At 41.3% G+C, this 21,630-nt stretch overlaps 1 protein-coding gene across 6 annotated transcripts in view; it reads left to right on the top strand.

Annotated features, from left to right (window-relative positions):
* Positions 1 to 3,968: 3,968 nt before the first annotated feature.
* Positions 3,969 to 21,630, top strand: part of CDK13 (cyclin dependent kinase 13) — a 48,610-nt gene continuing 30,948 nt past the window's right edge. For all 6 annotated transcript variants that reach the window (XM_065051994.1, XM_065051993.1, XM_065051990.1 and 3 more), the window contains exons 1-4: positions 3,969 to 5,887; positions 16,457 to 17,062; positions 20,496 to 20,663; positions 20,933 to 21,072. In XM_065051994.1, coding sequence (XP_064908066.1) covers positions 4,671 to 5,887; positions 16,457 to 17,062; positions 20,496 to 20,663; positions 20,933 to 21,072 — 2,131 coding nt within the window. In that variant the 5' untranslated portion in view covers positions 3,969 to 4,670. The remainder of the gene's footprint in view (positions 5,888 to 16,456; positions 17,063 to 20,495; positions 20,664 to 20,932; positions 21,073 to 21,630) is intronic.

Raw genomic sequence — 21,630 nt, 5'->3', positions numbered from 1 at the left:
ATTTGCAATCTTGCAAATTCTTTTTTTTGTGAAGAAATTACTCGTAATGGTCTGTGGAGCAAAGCAGCACAGAGAGGAGACCTGGTCACAGCAGATTCTCTGCATTAGATCAACTTTTAAAGTAAAACAAAGGATAGCAATCCTAAATCTGCCTTATGCCCCTTGCTGTTAATAGCAATCAGACTAAGGATGCACTCTGCCTGAATTGCTTCAGTAATACCACACACCAGCACTTAAATTCACTTAGTCTTACGGCAAGGTTGCCGGACAGCAGTGCACCATAGTAGCCAACTTAGTATCTCACAAGTGTTTTATTAGGTCTCCTCTTATCGCTGCTCTTAACTGAATCAGTAAGAAAACAAAATACTCCAGCACATGTTCACTATTTCCTCTTATCACTGCTCTTAACTGAATCACTAAGAAAACAAAATACTCCAACATATGTTCACTGCTTCATGCCCCTTCAGTAACACTGCTGAAGGCAAACAATAGCAATGACCAAGATTGTCAGCAGGAAGGAAACCTTCCTTTGTGGTCGGTTTACATCTTCTTGCATGCATCACTAAACCTTGCGTTTAACTCGCTGCCTTTATCTAAGAGAAGAAATAATTTTGTCCTTCACCTGTGAGTTTGTGGTATTTTTTTACTTCTCTTTCAGACTTTGAATATTTGAGAGAGGGGCCTGAAAATGAAAAGCGTAGTTTTTCTCTCACTTAACCATGCTGTAAATTTTGGTGAGCCAATAGCCTATATACATTAATTTGCTCAACTGAAAATAACAGATGTATTGCTCAAATTGTATTACCTTATTAGAATATTATAAATACCAATTTTTCAGTCAATTTCACTTGAGGAAGGAACTTAAAAATGACATTTTAGTGGTCCCACTATGCTTATACAAGCCAGGAGGTGAATACTTTGGGTCTTTCTTTGAAAGGTCTTCAACCACCACTTCTCGACCTGCAGATCTCAAGATTGCATGGATTCCTGCTTGCTGCAGTTTTGCTCCAGCCTTGGATTTCATCTGAGGCCTTGGAGGGATGTACCCTTCCTGTAATCACTGTGTGGTATCGTGTAAGGTGGGGCAGGCACCAGTTTGGTATTTGCTCGTGTTGCACTTGAGTAGAGGAAAACAGACTTGCTATCAAATGGAATTAAAACTTTGTTATTAAATTAAATCCTTCATATGAAAATTAGTAACTGAACAGGAATTTATGCTTTAGCTAGCTCGTGAGGTTAGAGCTACGCCTTATCAGGTATGGCGGACACCCTTCTATACATCTGTAGCTGAAATAAATCTTTCTCTTCTAAAATTCACTTCAAAGGAAATGTCAACAGTTCTCATCCACTGAATTTTGTCTTCTCAGAAGACCTATGTTGAATCTGTGTAGAAATCCACACAAAGCTCTTAAACACCTTGTTTTGTAAAATGTTTAAAACCATAACTGTTCTTATGTCTTTATATAATTAATAAATCTCCCTGCAAATTCGGTATTCTGTCAACCACAACATTTTGCTCATAGGTTTTCCTAAGAGTGCCGATTCTTGGGAGCTTTATAGGCTTTCATCCTTTTAATGCTGATTTCAGCTACGGAAAGCTCTTAGGTCAGCAACACTACAAATTGGGGGAAGGTGGAAAGCTTGAGCTTGTATGTTTTTCTGCCATTTCTTGTAGTCTCTATAGGCGATTTAATCCTACTACGGCATTTGTAATCGAAAGCCACTAGGAAAAGACTTTGTACGTTAAGGCAGTATCACCATTTACTGCAAGGAGACAACAGTGGCACATGCTCTCTGTTAACCCCCCACCCTCCTCACTACGGAAAAGGTAATAGGAGGAAAAGGGAGAGAGACTTCAAGTTGGAAAAACTTTAAATGCTTTACTAATGCTACTAATAAATGGAGAAAGTAACACAAAATAAGCAAAACCACTCTTGAATTTCCAGGGGCAGAGTTGGCATCACTCCAGCGGCTGCAGGGCAGGCACAACCAGATTTGGACTCAGGGACGCAGGGTCTGGAACCAGGTCTGGGACCGCAGACATGCCAGGCAGCGTCCTAGTCAGATGCTGGCCATGGTCAAAGAGAGCGAGACCCTTGTGATCTCTCTCTTTTATAGGGTGTATGACATGTATGGGATGGAATACTCAGTCAGTTTTAGTCACTTGTTCTGTCTGCTCCTCCTCGCAGATACACCCCTCTCACTTATGGGACTTTATTAGTATCCTTGGTTGCTATAGCAATGAATCTAAACATGGGCCTCTTCTGCATTCCATTGGTCATCTTATCAGCTCCAGAGTGCAATGTCTCAAAAAACATGCAGCTAAATTCAGAAAAGCACAGTTACTTAGAAGAACTTAGTTGAAAGGAAAATTCACTAAAAGAGAACCGGTCTTGAACAAAACCAGGACAGGCAGAATTAAATTCCTGCTACACTGCTCGTGCATGTGATCTGAATGGGGCAGGTGGAGGAATATGACAGAGTATTTTTTTGATTGACTATACATTTATAAATATAAATCTAAATGGATACCGAAGAGAAGCTGCTAAATTTATGTATACTGTGATTAAGTTACAAAAGACATAACCATCACTAACAAGTTGACATGAGATAGATGTTTTTTGACCACCTGCAAAACAAGGGGATATTTTTCAAGTTTTAGATCCTTCTGCATGACAAGAGGGAGACAGAAGATTAAGTAATACACTGTTTAGAAGCAGAGTGCTTAGTTTATATTTAATAATTAATAGATCTAAGTAAGAAACTAAACAATTTTAACTAACATCCTAATTTCTTAGTATAGATGTATGTCAAATTTTTCAAAAACTGTAATGCGTATGTAATAATTATGTGAATATAAGCAATGCAAGAGCATCCAGCCTTTGGAGCACTTATGGAGGGTGATCCCCAGCGCTGATAAAATAAAGAATGCCGCTTAACAGTATAGTTGACTCTGCTGTTTATTTCTTCGTTTCAATGCGTATAGATCAGAGAGTGATAGGGATTGGACGGGACCTCAGAAGATCATCCAGTCCAATCCCCCTGCAGGAGCAGGAACACCCAGATGAGGTTACACAGGAAGGCGTCCAGGCGGGTTTTGAATGTCTCCAGAGAAGGAGACTCCACAGCCCCCCTGGGCAGCCTGTTCCAGTGCTCTGGCACCCTCACTGAGAAGAAGTTTCTTCTCATATTTAAGTGGAACCTCCTGTGTTCCAGTTTATACCCACTGCCCCTTGTCCTATCATTGGTTGTCACCCAGAAGAGCCTGGCTCCATCCTCGTGACACTCACCCTTTACATATTTAGAAACATTAGTAAGTCCGCCCCTCAGTCTCCTCTTCTCCAAGCTAAACAGACGCAGCTCCTTCAGCTTTTCATAAATAAAGTACACATCTTGCACGACAGAGATTTTAAATGGAGCTCTCCTGCAACACCACTCGGCGGCAGGGCTGCCGTGCCCACACACCCGCCGCTGTGGAAGAGACGCGGGGGCGCCGATACCTCGGGCCGCCCCTCCGCCGTGTACTCCGAGGCGGAGCGCCCCGAGATCCGCGGTCCCTCAACGGAGAAACACCACCCGCTGCCTGGGGCGCCTCGTTCACCGCCCCCCTTCGCTCCCCACCCCATCCGAGCGGCCCCACCGCTCCAGCTCCGGCCTGCAGAGCGCGTCGGGGCGGGCAGAGCGGGAGGAGCCCCAGCAGAGGGAGCAGCCGCCGCTACGAGAGCTCCGCTCCGCTCCGCTAGGCCGGATGAGACCCCTGACCCCCGCGCCCGGAAGCGCCCCTTCCCTCCGCCCGCGGGGCGAGCGCGGCGCGGCGCGGCGACCGCGAGAAGCGTCATCTCGCGAGAGCCTCCCGGGAGGAAGGTGCCAGTTCTCGCGAGAGTGGGGCGGCGCTCCTCGCGCCGGGCATGCGGGAGAGGGCGCGGGCCCGCGCGCGATTGGCGGGGCGCGGCCCCCACCTCCGCCGCCGGCCCCGCGCATGCGCCGCGCGCCACCGGGCTGTGTCCCCGGTGCGTGTGTATGCGTGTGTCACCCGCGCGCAGCGCAGAGGCCGCGCGAGCGCTCCCGGCTGCTGGCGACTCGGGACCGGGCACCTGGGACCCACCGGGCAGGGTAAGCGGGCTCGGGGCCAGCGCAGGGCCGCGCGCCGCCCCGGACACCCCGCCCGGAGGCGGCCCGGCGCGGCACGGCCTGACCCCGCCGCCCGGCCGGGAAGCAGGCGAGGGAGGAAGCGGCGGCCCCGCGGCCCGCGCTCGGCGTTCGCACCCCCGCGCAGCGCCGCCCGGCGCCGGACGAGGCAGCCGCGGCCCGGGATGGAGTGAGCAGGCCGCCGCCAGGAGACACTTCCGCGTTGCGGGAGACCGCGCCGGGTCCGCGGGAGGCTCCCGCCGCACCGGGCAGCGCCCGCCCCTCGCCACGACCCCGACCCCAGCCCGAACGCGGGCGGCGCGACCCCCTATGTGGCGGTGCGGCCCCATGTGAGGCGGCGCGGCCGGGCGGGCTGCGAGGCGGGCCGGGCCCCGGGAGCGAGGGAACGAGCGAGGCCCCGGTGCCGGCCGGCGGGTGTCCCCGTGTGTCTGCGCGGCGCCGGGTCTCCATGGCGCCGGCAGCGCCCTGAGGGCGGCGGCGGCGGATTCCCTAGGCCGCGTCCTCGGCCGTGAGTGAGCTCGATGCCGAGCACCTCGGACGCGGCGGCCGGCGGGAGCGGGGGAAGCCGGGGCTGGGGGAGCGGCGGCGGCAGCAGCTCGGCCGTGGAGGCGGCGGCCGACAAGAAGCGGCTGCATCACCGTAGACGGAAGCGCTTCGCGGCCCAGCCGCAGCCTCCCCCCCCGCCGCCGGCCCCTCACCCGCTGCTCTTCCCGCTCCTGCAGCCGCCCCTTCTGCAGCCCCCGCTCCTGCAGCCGCCGCTGCCGCCGCAGTCCCTGCTCTTCCTGGCGGCCACCGGCGCCTCCTCCTGCTGCGGGGACGGGGGGGAGCGGAAGCGGCCGCGGGGCAAGCGGCGCACGGGCTCCCGGCACAAGCGGCGGCGGGGCCGCGGGGGCGGTGGCGGCGGCGGGACCCAGGAGGCGGAGAAGCGGCGCGGTAGCGCGGGGCTGAGCACTCTGGTGGAGGAGTACGACGACGTGAGCTCCCAGTCCGAAGGGCTGGTGGGCGGCGGCGCGGCCGGCGGCGGCGGCGCGGGCAGCGGCGGGGGGAGCCCGGCCTCCTCTTCGGGCGGTGGCGGTGGGACACAGCGACAAAGGGGCGAGGCGGAGCGGAGCAGCCGGTCCCGCCGGGAGCACCGCGGCAGCAGCGGCCGCTCCAAGGAACGGCACCGGGAGCACCGCCGGCGGGGGGAGGAGAAGGCGCAGCAGGAGGGGGCGTCCGCGGGCCGCGGGGGGGCCGAGGCCTCCTCGTCCTCCTCCAAGTCCCGCAGCCGCCACAATCACAGCGGAGGCCAGGACCGGGAGGGACTCAAGAGCAGCAGCGGCGGCGGCAGCGACGGCCGCAGGAAGGGCTCCCTCACCTCACCTGGCAGCGGCAGGAAAGAGCGGGAGAGCAAAGCGCACCGGAGCTGGACTAAAGCGGCCAAGGAGCCGCCATCGGCTTACAAGGACCCGCCGAAGGCCTACAGAGATGACAAGCCTGAACCCAAGGCCTACCGGCGACAGCGCTCATCCCCCAGCCCCGGCCGGGATGACAGCCCTCCGCTGCATCGCTCCTCGCAGAGCCAGCGGAGCCGCAAGTCGCTCAGCCCGGTGGGCGGCCGCTCGCCCCTCAGTCCCTACAGTCGCCGCCGCTCCCCCAGCTACAGCCGGCATAGCTCCTATGAGCGTGGCGGGGATGTCTCACCCAGCCCCTACAGCAGTTGGCGCCGGTCAAGGAGTCCCTACAGCCCCGTTATCCGGTGAGTCCGGGCACGGTGGGCGGAGGGAGGGAAGGAGGGACAACGGGGATGAGGGGGGGGGGATCGGTGTGTGGAGGGGGGGAGTCGTGGCTGGGGCTGGGCTGGAGGGCAGGCCCGAGAGGCTTGCATTTAGCAACAAAAGCTCTCCTTCTTACCCTCTTGCTGCCAGATAGCTGGGGTGGGGGGAAGGGGAGTGGGACACATACAAAGATCTTCCTGTCCTGTCTGGGGGACAGAGCGAGATGCAGGTGCCTGTAACAGTTCTGTGCCTAGTTTATGGGAGACTACCTATCTGGAAAAAGGCTTTTTAAGTATTAAAGGGAATGAGAACATTTCCAGATCAGAATGAATGAAAATACTTCTTGGAGGACAAGTTTTCTGAAGGACTGGATTTGGTTTTTAAATCTTTCCTTACAAAGTGTAGAGATTCTCAGGTACATTCTTATGTATCCTATTCGCCTGATGAAAGGATACGTGTTAAATACATTTGTGTTTGGTTTAATGCCTGCTAATCTGAAGAGCAAACAAGCTGGCAGACAATTTGTGTTACAAGTGTTTCTTGTTCTTTTTAGAGGTCTATAGAAAGACTTAGATTTTCTGTTTTGCTAGGAAAAGGAGCTAACATCAAGTTTTTTTTAAACTGTCTTTTGTGCTTTACACAACATATGAAAAATGTAGGTAATTGCTTTTCCTGGTAAGATTATATACTTCTATATATTTGACAAGTACTTGCGAATAATTTTTATTACTGTTAGTGGGAGCTTAGAATATAAAGGTCAGCATTGCTGTGACTTTTTATATTATATATGGAGAGGCAACATGGGCTGTATCTCTCTAAGCAGACACAAACTGTGTTGCAGAATTAAAGCTCTTGAAATACTTAAAGCTGAAGGAAAATCACTAGGTATTGAAAGTATTTGCTTAGTGGGTATTTGTAAGTGAAGATATTTATTTCTCACATTGGTATCTTACTGTTGCATCGTTGCTTATAGGCTTACTTAAATCCACATCTGGACTTCAGTTTTAAATATATCATGTGATTTGCCATTCCACTGGCAAGAATTTTGTTTGCAAGACATTACCTGGTGGCTTGTCTGAGAACTGTTCCCTGATATTTCCAATGAGCACTTTTTGTGGGTTACCATTTGCGGTATCTCATAGTGTATTCAATGAGGATGCTGAAGCCATTCCTGTTTCGCTGTCTGTTGGTCAGGTTTGCTGTCCTGGGTGTGCATTGAATGCTGTTTAAAGAGCAAAGTAACAAAACTGTGTCTTACTTTGTTCAGAGGGATAGAACAAAGATGCCTTTGGAAAAAAAATAGTGATTGTTTTAAGGTATGGTTGCATGGCATAATTTTGTAAACAATAGGGTGTTTCAAGCAGAAAACACTGTGAGTGCTCTGAAAAGCAGCACTTTGTCATTGTTCTGTGAGAGCCTGTTAGGAGTGGTTAAGGATACTCTTTCGAGATTATTTGTATCATAGGATAGTGAGAATATTATTTGCATGGTTTAATTTAAATGTGCTATGAATCAGATTATTTTCTGTAGATGCTTGTATCCTGGAATAAGAAAGCCACTAATGGCGAACAAAATCATATATGCTAGGTTTGCACTTAAGAATTAGCTGTATGAGTCAGATTAATGGTCCAGTTAGTTTAGGATCCTTATTTACCCACTGGCTGATAGGGCTGTAGTAGAAGGTACAGGAAGTCTCGAATAGGGGACAGTTATAGAATAAAGATTCGTACGAGTGTTGTGTTTCTTTTTTTCTGTTATTGGGCCTGTGATTTGAAGCATGAGAGTTTAAACCTCCTGATTTTTATATTCTCTCTGTGGTGTGTAAATCTTTCTTGAGCTGCAGATTGGTTCCTAGGAGTTAGCTTTGTTGCTTCACACATTCCTTCCTCCAGTTAGATTGTAATTTGCATTTCATCTTTAAATGTATACAGATAAATTACTTTGTTAACAAATGCAGATTGTCAGGTTTACTAGAGAGAGATTAGAATGGTCAGTGAAGAGTTTGCTATGTGTGGAAAGCAAGATCCATCTGTCCTAATGTGACATTCATTGTAAAAATGTCATTTTCACAGAAAAGGAACGAAACCAAAGTGTGAAGATAAGCTCAGTTGTTCATAATGGTCACCTCGTATGGAGAAACCCAGGCTGGTGTATCTTTGCTCCCATACAGCTATTACGCATTAAGTGTATTGCAGTGGCAGTAAGGAAATAAAGATGGGAGGCATTTATACATTGTTTTAACCGTTCAAAACTGTGTCAGAATCAGTTTTTGTGCTTCACTCTGTGACACTGCATCCACAACACTGAAAATTTTTTGTTGTGCTGTTTAGATCATGGTATAGTGGCCTTAGACTTGATAGAATGTTATAGTTTCATGAAGGCAACAGCTTCTTACTGCACCTGTTGTCTTCATTTGGATGATTTAAAGACTTAATTCTGGGCTTGTATCCAGCTGTAATGGTATCAAGACAGTAAGAAATTTGTGTGTGACTGAGCATTCCAGGCTGCAAGTCTTTTTACTCTTTTCATTCTGTATCTCATATATGTAACTTCTATGATGTTATATAAATTACCTAATTATTTTGGTATGTAGAAATTGAGAATGAAGTGGTTCTAGCATGTTTGTAAAACTCACATGTCTAGAGTGCTGATTTTTTTCATATAGGTCTCTGAGCTGCTTAGGGAGAAACTTCTAGTAAACAGGTGGAGAGAAACAAGTGAAGTCAGCTTCACTTGTTTGAATCCCTGGTTTTCTCAAGCTGCAACAACAGTGCAGTTGTTGTGAGTTGAGTTTTGAATTGCAGTAGTGACTCTGACTGCTGTCTTTTGGTGATGTTGCCTGGATATGGGTTCTGAAGAGAAGCAAAGACACTAGATATGCGTTCCACATTTGGAAAATGCTCTTTGAATGGTAGGCTGATTACCTTTTCCATTATAACAGCAGTAGATGTCTGTTTTGGGCAAAACTGATTGTGTGAGCTGTTTCCGCTTGTTAGAAAAAACTACTTGCTGCTGGTGGATTTGTATTACCATATTTTCTTGTGGATAGTAACACAGCTGTTCTAAAGTAGTACATGCACATTTTCAAAATGGAAATTCTTCCATAATACTAAAAGTATGAGGTATTTATTTCTCTACTGATAAAATGACTGGATTAAAAAAAAAAAATCAATAAGAAAAAAAGAGGAGGGGGAAAAAAGGGGGGAAGAAAACCTCATGGCTGACAAAATAAGCTTTCACAGTCTGTCTTTGGAAACTGGTTTAGGATGAAACTGTAGGAAGAGAGGAACTATTTTTTATAACTTCAGTCAGGTCATATGCTATGTGATCACACATTTAATTCAGTTAGTTGTATAGATGAGTAATCACATTTTTCCGAATTTGGATACACCTACCTATCTGCCTAGATTAAAGTTAAGTGGGTGGGGCACTACTAGCCTAGTACTACTGTGTGCGTGGATGTCACTTGTAGGAAAAATGAGATTGCTTTTCTTGTTGGTACTCTTAGCTGTAGCTAGTCCATAGTAGTGAGGCTCTGCAAAATATGGATTATTTATGTACAAAACCAAAACAAGCATATGGAAAATGGTGAAATGGTAAAATATATAAATGCATATATAGCTAGTAACTGCCTACTTCATGGAGAAGACACTGTTTCATATGCTGATATAAAATAAAAAAAAAACAAACAAACTTTGAATCCAGTAATCGTGCTATGTTTGGACTTAAAGGGTTAAGAAAGATTTTCAAGTATTTTTTCCCCCTTGTTTGGTGAAAATAGTTGTAGGTTTTGTTAGTTTGTGTGGTGGTTTTTGTTGTTTGTTGTTGTTGTGTGGTTTATTTTGTTTTACATAAAGCTCTCTAATCTTGTTTAGTACAACTGTATTTTACAGAATTTGAAATGTGAAACTCTTAAATTCTCACTGTTTGGAATATTTAATTTTTCCAGTGCGTATTGAGGCTCTTTCTCTAGTACATATTGTGAATTTATTAAGATATGTTTTGTTAATTGGCAGTGGACTTTCCCTTTTGCCCCACCATGTTGATGTGCCTTTCATTTTCCTCATCACGCTGCTTCTTTCCTTGTGGGAACAGATCTCATTTGAAAAAAACTACTTTTGATGTGTTTAGAACACGGCACCTGAGTTGGCTTCTTGCTGGTTGATTTCTTTGTAGGCAGAGTTCTCATCTGAAAATATAGGGTTATAAAGCAGATTTAAGAAAAATAAAATTAATGTCAGAATTTTTCAGTATTCCAGTACTGTATGTGTTGGACACCCTTTTAAAGATTTACAGTTTGAATCGGTAAGGCAAGTTATGTAGTCTTCCTGCACAAAGCAGCTGAATAGGTGGTTGGTTGTAAAGCTGCTTACAGTATAACCTTCAACTAGGGGCTAGAGAAAATAAATAAAATTAATTAATTATAAGGTATCAAGTGAGACAGCACTATTAATGTTATGGCTTAAAGAAATTAATTACACTTTAGCCTGCTAGTGCAACATGGAAAAGCTATGCTATGAACTGTTTTGTCATGGTGGTTTGTGTTACTGAGTGATTATAAATGTCTTGGAAGATCTGCAGTGAAGCCAATTGATTAAATTTAGGTCTCCTTTTTCAAATACACTGTGACCTTAGCATGCAGGGGAAGATGGCCGTGCTTAGTCAGTACTGCAGTGGTGGTTAATAAAAAAGAGCTGGGCTATAGTTGAGTGCTTTAACCTCCTTTGGTCTGTTCAGTTTCTCGTTTTTCCACTTTTATTCTTATGAATCCCTTTGTTTTGTGTCTTGTCAAAAAGTTACTGACAGTGAGTTCCCTTGTTCAACTCTGTAGGCACTGATATGTTCAGAGTATAGCATTGTTTGTGCTTAGGTAACACATGTAGCTGACTGCTAGCATGTTGGATTTAGCTTGCTCCTAAAGCGGCTAAGAAGAAAAGAGGTTTTCGAGTTTACAAACATGATAAGATAACACATGACCGTTCTGATTTGTCAATAAAATGTAATGCCTTTTTGTGTTTGTGTGTGTGTTAAAATTAAGGGAGGATTGGAATGGGAAAGAAAGAAGCACCTTGGAAAGTAGCATGACAAGAAAAAACATGCAAGCTGAGTAAGACCCCTATTCCTGAAATCTGCCATGTTTAACACTATAATTTTTCTTTCCTTTCTGCTTTCAAATATCAAGATGGTAAAATATAGCACGTCAAGCCTTCAGTTACTATTTGGAATTATATCGTTCCGTGCTTGAGAATATAAGTGATAATACAGCAGTAGACCTTTGTTGTTGTTGTTGTTAAATTCATTAATAAATCTCCTGTTTGGTAATTGATAAGTTAACCAGTGAAGTGTAATACAATGTTGCATTTTGCAAAGGGGGAACATTGTAATAGTTTTGAAACTTGTAACTAATGATACTTTGATGTCTTAAGTAGGTGTTTGTGCAGTGAATAAGTACATTTTATTAAGCAGAGAAAAAAGTGGATGGTGTTTTGTTCAATGAAATCTGGCGTGCTAGGTGAAAGAAAGGCATTCTTTTTGTTGCTCTAAAAAATGGAGGAAAGCAGTGTTGAGTTTTGATTGAGTTGACTTGCTTACTAGTGCCTTTTTCCTCTGTCCATTTCTTTAAATCTGCCTCTTATATGTGTTTTGCAGATAATATCTTGATTTTTTTTTTCCAATTTCATTTTATAGCTAGACATAACATTATGTAATTACTTCAATTTCCCTTTGCAGCTAATGTAGTTGTGCTCCTAGTCTCCTTTGTTGCTGTCTCCAGGGAAGAAAAAAAAAAAAGACAGCTTTATATAAAGAACTTTTTAGTTCTAATGCAGGCTAGTCATGCTGATAGTTATGGGTTTTTTGGCAAATCAGTTTTCTTTTGGGGGGTTTGTTTCCCCCCCTCTCCCATGTATAAAAACCTATTAAAATTTGTATATGGTTCAGAAGTTATTTTATGAATGTCATGAAGTCTGACAGTTTTCCATTCTGTAGGGATATAGAGCTGTGCGAAACGAATTCAAGGTGCTTGTAGAAGACTGTTAATGGATAGGCATGGCAAAGGTACTTGTAAATGAGGCAGAGATTCTGGGAAGAAGCATCAGAAGAAACTTACCTGGAACAGTGACTTCTCTGTAGTCTCTCCCTGTGTGTGTTACCAGCAGATGTTGGTGTGTTTGGTTTGGGAGGTTTGGATGTGGCCCTTGGCTTTAGTACACTGATCTCTCCAGGCTTGGGAAAAAAAGGTCCAGGTTGTTTTGTTGGATTTGTTTGCCATTTGCAACACATTTCTGTGCAGTCATAGCCACTGTTCTTTTGTTCCCATTTATTCCTAACTGAAGACAAAAATAGTTGGTGGCAAATGAATGTCAGACAATGTCATTTTATATATGTTCGTATGTATGTATATATGTTCATCTATGCTTATATATGTTCATGTGCCTGCACACACATTTAACCAAAATCTGTTGGAAGATTTATAGAGTGCTGCGTATTTCAGATATCCTGATTTATTTTTTTTTCAGGATCCCATTAAAATATTAGTGTCCTGTTAAACCGCAGACACTGGCTATTGTGTGAGCCCATTTCTGTGCTTCAGTGTGCTGCATTTCTGTGCTTCATCTTTTATGTCAAATGAGTGTTAGCTCTGAACAGAGTGAATTGGCTGGTTTTGTTATGTATAAGGCAGTATTCTTCCACTCTCAGAGTTCTGTATACAGTCTGAGGGAAAGCTTGTAAATGTCCATAGTTTTGTTTTCATGGCATTTTTATAGATGGAAATATGTACATAAGTTCTGTCTAGCATGGAAAGTTTTCTTGGGACTTTTGAACTGATGAAAGACAGTGATAGTTGAATATTTGAAAATATCATTAGGCTTATGAAAACACCAGATTTCATAGTTGTAATTTGAATCACTAGCACTTTGACAAAGCTGCCTTTTACTTAAGATTCAGCATTTGTCTGTTTAGTTGGAAGTGTTAATGTTTTCGGTGTAAGTCCCTTGGGTCTAGTCCAGTGGACAAGCTACAGCAAGGGATTCTTGCAAAGGTCTTTGAGATACCAAAAGAAGTTCTAGTTTATTATTAACACAGACATGCATTATGTAACACAACTTCCTCCCTCCCCCCCCCCCCCCCCCCCCCGACATAAAAATAAATAAAAACTTTTGGAAAAATTAAACCAGTGCAGAAATTTTACTCAGTCAACTGGGACAGGTTCCTCAGGGAGGTGTCACAGCCTCGAGCCTGACAGTGTTCAAGAAGAGACTGGACAGCACCCTCAGACACATGGTGTGAACTGTGGGGTTGTCATATGCAGGGACAGGAGTTGGACTCAATGATCCTTGTGGGTCCCTTCCAACTCAGGACATTCTGTGATTCTACAACAAATATCATAACTAGGCTACTATAATTTTCATCTGGTGCTAAGGGCTGTAGTTTATACTGGAACTGAAACTTGTGTGCATGTGTATTTTCTCTTTCCCACATGGGTGAAATTCTGACATGAGAAAGGTACACTATTGTTATTTGGGGTGTGAAACCTGGGGTGGAGAATGTTGGGTTTTTGCTGAGCTTGTTCATCCATGTTCACATCAGAGACTCTCTTGACGAATGCTGGTAAAATATGTACATCAATACCACTATCAATGTTTGGCTTCCTTTTGTTTGTTTTTGAAGAAGGTGTAAAGACTTAGGTTATTTTTGTCCCAGCTTTTCAACACTTCCTCTTCCCTATCAAGTTGTGGTAGCTGGTCAGGTGAACGTTTGAACAGATTTTCTCCTTTTGTCCTTAGTAGTGATCTAAATTAATCTGTTTTATTTTGAAACAATGTGGAACATAAATCTATCTTATGATCAGGCATGGTGTCTCAGCAACTGTAGTGTTTTAAGGTGGTGCCCTCTTGCCAAGTGCATGTGGAATTACATCCATATTTCTGTTTGTGACGTAGATTACTTTCTTTAGACACCTTTAGACACCTTTGGAAAAAAACAAAACAAAACAAAACACAAATCCTGGACAATCCAGAAGTTGTACTTATGAAAGATATACAACTGGTTTTGAGACCTTTAGGGTGTGTTTTAAATTTAGTACAGGTTGCAATGAGGTCCTTGTGGTGGAGGTTGTGTTCTACAGGTAACTGGACTGACTGTCAGTTTAAAATAGTTGATCTAGGGACAAAACGTGCAAGCAAATGTTTTCCAAGACAGGTCAGTGACATTCTTGCAAATTATGCAACATTTATAGAAACCAGTTTAGGACTGATGTGGCTTACTATCTTGCTGTTAGAGAAATATGCTGATTCTACAGCTGGTACAGATCTGTAGCAGTATACCTCTGCTTGAGATAAAAATGCCTTTCAAAAAGTAAGATAACAGTGTGAGGAGAACTCTGGCCTAGAATTTGAAGGGTACGTACTGTCTGGATAGTCTCAACCCTCCTTTTTCTTCCCATTACCCCATCATAACTATGTACAGAAAAGTACAGAACTTTGCACTTTTTTGCTTTTACTCCAGTTTGGCCAGGACTCTGAAAATTTTCCATGGGATTTAGTACTTAGATTTCCAAAGTAAAAATGAGAAAAATAACTTTACTGACATGTATCATAGTGGAGCAGAAGTGAGTTTTCAAGGGAATTTTTCGTTGATACTGTGTTTTTATTTGGTTTTTAATGGACACAGACATGAATGTGTCTTGTGACCTGAACGAAACCCTTAAATTTCGGTTGAAAATTCAGAAATCAAAATTATGCAGTAAGCTTTTTTTTCTTTAATTAAAGGGTAAAAAACCTTCATTTTTTGTTATTAAAAAAAAATATGACTGTTATTTTTACCTTCTGTCTTTGTTATCCTGCCATGCCAGAGTGCCAGAAAAATCTATAAAACCTGCTTCCTGGTATAGAATTAAATCATGTTAGTTTCCAAGAGTTGTCCTCATGTGGGATTTGACACTTTTTTTTTTTTTCTTTCAACAACCTACCCATTGTTTTGAACCACTCCTACATGATCTTGATTTATCTCGATGACTTCTTATATTGCTTTAGAAAGAAGAGTGAAAAGAGTCCTCTCTGTAGTGCAGGAAACGGTGTAAATTTGGAAATTAGTAAATACTGCACACAAAATCAAAACATTATTGTACTATATTAAATATTTGTTCAGTTGAAATGTGATTTCTCGTATTGATAATTAAAACTGAATTAATTGTTACTGAAATTAAATTTGACATAGTGGTAGATAGTTCTGACCATAATGGTTGTAGGGTTGTAGTTGGCTTTATGTTTTTGTCTTCCCAAGGTTTTGGCAGCCTCCATACACTGGTATGCTACCTTTTGAAATCTGAAATTCTTGTATTTCCAATAAGTTTTATTTTTGCTACTGCTTGATACTTTTTCCTTTATCCAGTTAATAAATACATTTTAAAAATCCTGATTATACTTTTTCCTTCCCTTCAAGTGATACATTCAAGGAAAATATTTGCATCAAAATTTAATCAAGAGAATACATGTAAATGTGGTGAAGACCCTTGCTGTTCTTAGTATGGTAAAATGAAATAAAACCTTCACATTTCATTTCATTTATTTCATAATGTTTCTGTGTGGTAACAGTGGACTAGGCTACTTGTTCTCATGCCTTTCACCTCAATTACATTTCTTTCTTTTTTTTATTAAAAAAAAAAATTATGAAGAACTCACACAGAACTTCTAGGCAAATTAGAATATCACTTTGAAAAAACTGAATGAAAAATAATTGATGTTAAATGGTATTTTTGCACAGTAAAAGTTTGCTTTTCTAACAGTTAAGATTCAACCCCTTGCTCTCATTCTAGGTTGTTTTCCTGCTATGATTTTGTACATAGCTTAGATTTTGTAAGTGATGCAGGTGTAGCATAGGTCTGCTTGTGGATTATGTTTACTTAGCAGTAGCTATAACAAGTGTTGGGTACTTTTGGGCTTTGTGGGGAAAAAGCATACAGTTGAATTTTGAAAAAGGAACGTGGCAGCCGTTAGTATTCAGTATTATTTTTTCAAGTAGCTTATTTTAATGACACTTGTGAAAATGAAACTTTAGAGGTTACTATGATTACTACTTCAATGTTGTGTTTAGATTTTTCTCGTCATGTTGTAACATTAATTTGATTTTGTTGAATTCTGGTTGTTTAGCCAGCTGAATTTTTCTGAAATACTATATATGCTGAAGATGTTTGCACAAGGTGCATAGAATCAGATTTTCTTTAAAGGAGAAAAATATCTCTGCTAAGTAGTGAGGAAAAAGGAACATGTTTGCTCTATAGGTATACTGGTATTTTGCAGTTCTTTACTGGAATAAATTACATCTAATAAAGCTTTAACATTTTCTAACAAGCTATTTAGGTGTAGAATCTTGATTGACTAAATCTATAAGGTTTGTGGTTTTTTTAGCATGATCTTTCCTATTTCATAGATTTTTGAAATGGTGATAATGGCTGGTTAAAAAAAAGAGTAGTTTGTCAAAAAGCATATACACAGGGAAAGCAGCTAGACTAAATTTTAACTGGGTAAATCTTTACTTTTTTGAAACAGGAGATCAGCAAAATCTCGAAGCAGAAGTCCATATTCATCAAGACACTCGAGGTCGCGTAGCAGACACAGATTGTCTAGATCCAGAAGTCGTCATTCAAGTATTTCTCCTAGTACATTGACTCTGAAGAGTAGCCTGGCTGCTGAGCTGAACAAAAACAAAAAAGCAAGAGCTGCTGAAGCAGCCAAAGCCAGTGCAAAAGCTTCCAATACTTCAACACCTACTAAGGGAAACACCGACACTGCTGTAAGTGCACCTCAAGTGAACAATGTAAAGGACCTGAAGAAAATAAAAACTGAGCATACACCTTCTCCTACAAGCAGTGCAAATTTGAAAAATGACAAGACAAAAGCAAAGGTCTCGCTTCCTGAAACGAAAGGGGAAAATAATTTAATTGCAGATAAAATTACAAAACAGAAACCTACAGCAGTAAAAGAGAATAAATCAACTGTTGTAAAACAGCCACCGGTCACTGTAAAAGAGAAGAGCAAACCAAGTACACCAAGTGTAGTAACCAAGGAGAAGGATCGAATTGTTGCACTACCAACCTCCACACTGCCACCCTTGCCTTTGCCTCCCACGCTGCCTGAAGATAAAGAAACTGATAGGTGAGTTGTGACATACATTTGCTTTTTGAGGTTGCCTGTGTTCCTTTTTAGTATTGTTGTTGTTATTGTCTGTTCTTTTTTATTGTTATATTTTCCTTTGGAAAATAAATATAATCCTATTTGCTAGATCAGGCCTGATGGATTAGGTAGTTTGTTCTTGCTCTGCAGTTTTTTAATGTGGTCATTACTAGTGAGCTAAAATAATTTGATCTTAAAATAAAAATAATATAACTAGTTCTTGAAAAGAGAAGGATTTAGTCTAGGAGTAATCTTTCAACAAAAAGTCCACCAAAGAGATTATTTAAAATCGCTTTCAGGTAATAGCTTTGGGACTAATGCAAGAATGCATTAAAGGATTCAATATTTCAAGTTTGGTCTGAACATATACATACTTTCAGGGAAAAGCTGAATTCAGTAGCAATATGTGGAATTTCTTTAATGAGATGGGATTTGAGGTAAAGATTCCCTTCATGGCTTGTAATTTATGTTATCTTTTGAAGCATAAAAATTTGGCTCTAGTGTCTGTATTCCAAGTGTCGTCTGAGTTTAGACTACATTAAGTCTCTTCATAGACTTAACAGAGAATATGTTTTGTGATTTGTATTGGAAAATTATGCTATTGAGCTGTAATCTACTATTTTTCATTTGGTTTGTTGATGAAGTTGAGAAAAGTTACTTTGATTTTACTCATGGTGTTACATGACTCTCACATATATATAAGAAACCAACATCTCGCAATAAGTAAACCGAAATTTCTTAGCATTGAAGGAATAACTAATTTAAGTGTGATATATCTTTGTAAAAAATCAAAATGTAAAAGAAAAATTTGAGGCCATGTGAAGTACTTTTTGTATTCCATATCTTGAAACTAGCCTGTATTCTATTGTTCTTTGAGAAGAGCATAGTGTTTCTTTGATTAGTAGAAGTAGCTATAACTACAGGTGTAAATTTTTGTCTTGTGTTTGCCAGTGATTGAGTGCTATGTTAAACGTTAGGATGCACAGGAGGCCTTGGCAAATAGATACAACCTAGCAATGTATTAGATTATTAGATTTTTTTTTTTAGTGGTAAAAGAGAAATCTTGTTTCCTGACCGGCAGCACTGTACTAAATGTCATTCCAGTTGTTCTGAATCACATCTGTGTGTTGGATGTACAGTTGCATTTAAATTTATGACAAAGCCATCCTCCCTAGGTAAATGGGATTTCTGACACTGTTATTTGAGAGTAAGATTTACTGTTTTAACTAAAAACAAGGCTATCTGGTTTAACTAAACACACGAGTGGCTTTGTGGAGTTAATTGTGATGAGATTTCATCTTGAAGCTGACTAATTGCTTCTCATTATTAGTATTTTTTAATGTAATAATTGTTTTAAGTATAGCTAAACTGCACAGAGGAGTTAAGCTATAAATGGTTATATCAGTGCTGGGCTCCTTCTTTAAAAAAAAAAAAAGCTTAAAGCTTGCAAACAGCTGCATTAGAAAGATTAATGACAAGTGATAGAATGTTATTTATGCTTTGCTTAATTTTGCCTATAGGATGTTATAAACTTAAGATCAGAATGGTTGTGGTTACAAGTCATTATAAAGCTTAAGTCATCAAAGAAAAATTATGAATATTTTTTTAGGGGGAAGGATGGCAAAGACATTGATCTTGGGCTCAGAGTTATGGGAGGATCATACCAACAAAGAAAACTTGATGCTAGGCAGAACTGTCTGGTTCCTCGTGTTTTGTCAGTTGTGAAGTTCAGTAGAATCTGATAAATAAACTACTCAAAGGAACAGCAGTATCACAGAAGCACTGTGTGGGTTAGCTGAAAGGGAAAACTGTTCTGGTCATAAATGACATGTGATTTAACAGACCTGAAAAAAGGCCACTCTTGGTCTCAGAATCTCTTGTTTATTGTAGTTTCACTAATATTGAAAATTTGGGAGCAAAATAGTGAGAGAAATAAATATATATGAACTTCAAAATTAAGAATATTTCTTTACTATGATAATTATATATGCTGTCCAAAGGTGGTTTCTTCTTTATAGCATGCTAGCCATTTTGTGTGATGAGGGCAATATATGCCTCCTTGAGGTGCTGCTTTAAATTCAGGCAGTGGCAGCTTCTGAAGTGGTAGAAGATATTCAGGTGTTCTGTTTTCATGGGGAAGCATAGACATATGCAAAACACAAGAGTACTTTGCAATTAGCAACCTTAAAACAATTAATGTAAGAAAAAATATATGCATGCTCTGTGATCGAAGACAGCAAGATCTTTCCATTTACCGAAATTCCTGCTTTATCTGCAAAACTATAGGTAAGAAGTTGTAGAAAAACCTCCAGAAAATGTTCTCAGAGAAGGATGTTTATTGGCAAATGCAGCTATCTTGCAAAATGTGCCCTCAAAGCATGACAGAAGATTTTCTTGATGCAACGACAGAGTTTGAAATTTGAAGAGAGAATACTATATGAGAGTTCTGTGGGGAATAAAGAGTTATGTAATATAATGTTTAGAGTTGGTCATGGCTTTAAAATGGCTGAATATGCAGTAGCTACACAAATTAGCTAAACTAATGGATGTTCTGATAAAATGGAACCACGTGTTTAAAAAATATCCTGCAGCAAGTATGATGTTTGCAGAATTTCCCAATTAGAATGGAAACAACATCTCTAGAATGATTGTCTATGGTATGGTAGTCGTTAAAGGAATATGTGCATGTGTTTGGGGGATTTTTCTCAAAATAGAGATTGACTGTCAGTATCTATTATCTAATTATGGTTGATGATTAAAAATGGTCAGTAACCCATGACAGGAAAACATTTAGTCATTTCTTCATCTGATTTTTTTTTTTTTTCCTCACTTGATTTGCATGCTGATCAGTAGAAATGTGTTGAATTCGGAGCATTTCCACAAATGTATGAGATGAGAATCTGTAAATGAGTTGCTGTGGACTGCGTTGTAATGCCCTGCAGTGTTACTGTAACCATGAAGCTCATTATCTCTGGAGAACAACTTTATAGCAAACTGGATTAGGATAATCTTCTCTTTTATATGAGAAGTCGGAGTACAGATTTTACCAGTACACTTCTGATGTCTGGCAGCACCTAAGTTCAAAATAATAGTCTAGGCTATAAGCAAGAGAAAAAGCTTGTGTGGCCAGGTATGACTTGTTCTGTCATCTAAAGTCAGGTCTCACTGGAAAGATCTGATTTTGTAGTTTTTGTAGAATTTTGGTAGTGAGCTGTTCATCTTCCAGAGAGCTGTTTGTGAGCCATTTGTGAAGCATAAATCAAAGTCCTGCGAATTTTAAGAGCAGTGATTTCAAATGTTGATGCATCAAGAGCCTACAATGCATTTAAAAGATAATTCATATAGGTTTTCATTCATGTGTGTTAATATCAATCTATTGTGTTCAACTTATTAGCAAAATTCTCTTTTTTAATAGTTTGCGAGATAATCTTTCAGTGAAGACAGTTAAAGAAACAGAGAAGAAACTTCGCCATCTGCTTGCAGACTTGCCACTTCCACCTGAGCTGCCTGGAGGAGCTGACTTATCCAAAAGTCCTGAAGAAAAGAAACCAGCAGTTCAGTTACACAGCAAGAGAAGACCAAAGTATGTTTATTAGACTTTTTTAAAGCCTATCAAGCAAGTGGAAGTGGTAATAGTATCTTTAAAATATATACTTTTCCAAAGAATTCTGCTTTTTAGTGACTTTTAATGTTAGTAAGGCTTGAATCAAACTGCATGGTCTGTTGCCACTTAATGGTAGTAAACCAGTTACCTAAAAATCTCATAAATATTTAGTGTTGAGAGGTTTTTCAAGGTTAAGACAATCCTTAGATGTATTGGCTCTATTCTTAGACATTTTTGTTGTTTTCCAGAATATGTGGACCACGGCATGGTGAAACAAAAGAAAAAGAAATAGACTGGGGAAAGCGCTGTGTGGATAAATTTGATATCATTGGTATTATTGGCGAAGGCACTTACGGGCAAGTTTACAAAGCTAGAGATAAAGACACAGGTAAGTTCCAAAAAGTGATTCTAATACTACAGTTCTAAAGCGAACAGGATATTTTGGGTTTGTTTTTATATTGAATAAAACTTGTGGCATTCTGCCCTACATTTGGAAAGTTTTTAGTTGTTGGTTTGTTTGTTCAGTTTTAAATTTAGTATTTATCTGAATCACAAATTACCTTTTGCTGCCTTGGAAAGTCATTTGTCTGTAAAGTTGTAGCTTAATTTCTAGTTCTTATTTCTCAATTTTTGACATCATGTACACAATTGAACTAGTGAAGGAGGAGAGGGTAAATATTGTGGGGAAACAAAGTGGCACCGTAGACAGGTTGACAAAGAATAATGGAGTTTGTAAAAAGATGTAATGGTGAAAGGCGTTATCCATGAGATTTACCCATTTTCATTCTTTGTACTCTGATAGTCACTAGCTGAAAGTAGGAAGAAAATCTACTTCTGTGCAATACAGACCTGAGGGCATTTTTATTGCAATATAACTGACTTTACGACAGTGACAATAATTTTTACATTTCATGTTAAACTATTGCAGAAATGAACAAGCAGTCAC

Source organism: Columba livia, chromosome 2, assembly GCF_036013475.1.
Source record: "Columba livia isolate bColLiv1 breed racing homer chromosome 2, bColLiv1.pat.W.v2, whole genome shotgun sequence".
In the NCBI taxonomy this organism is placed as follows: domain Eukaryota; kingdom Metazoa; phylum Chordata; class Aves; order Columbiformes; family Columbidae; genus Columba; species Columba livia.
Note: the sequence above shows the minus strand (reverse complement) of the source record. Positions and strands in the feature narration are given on the sequence as shown.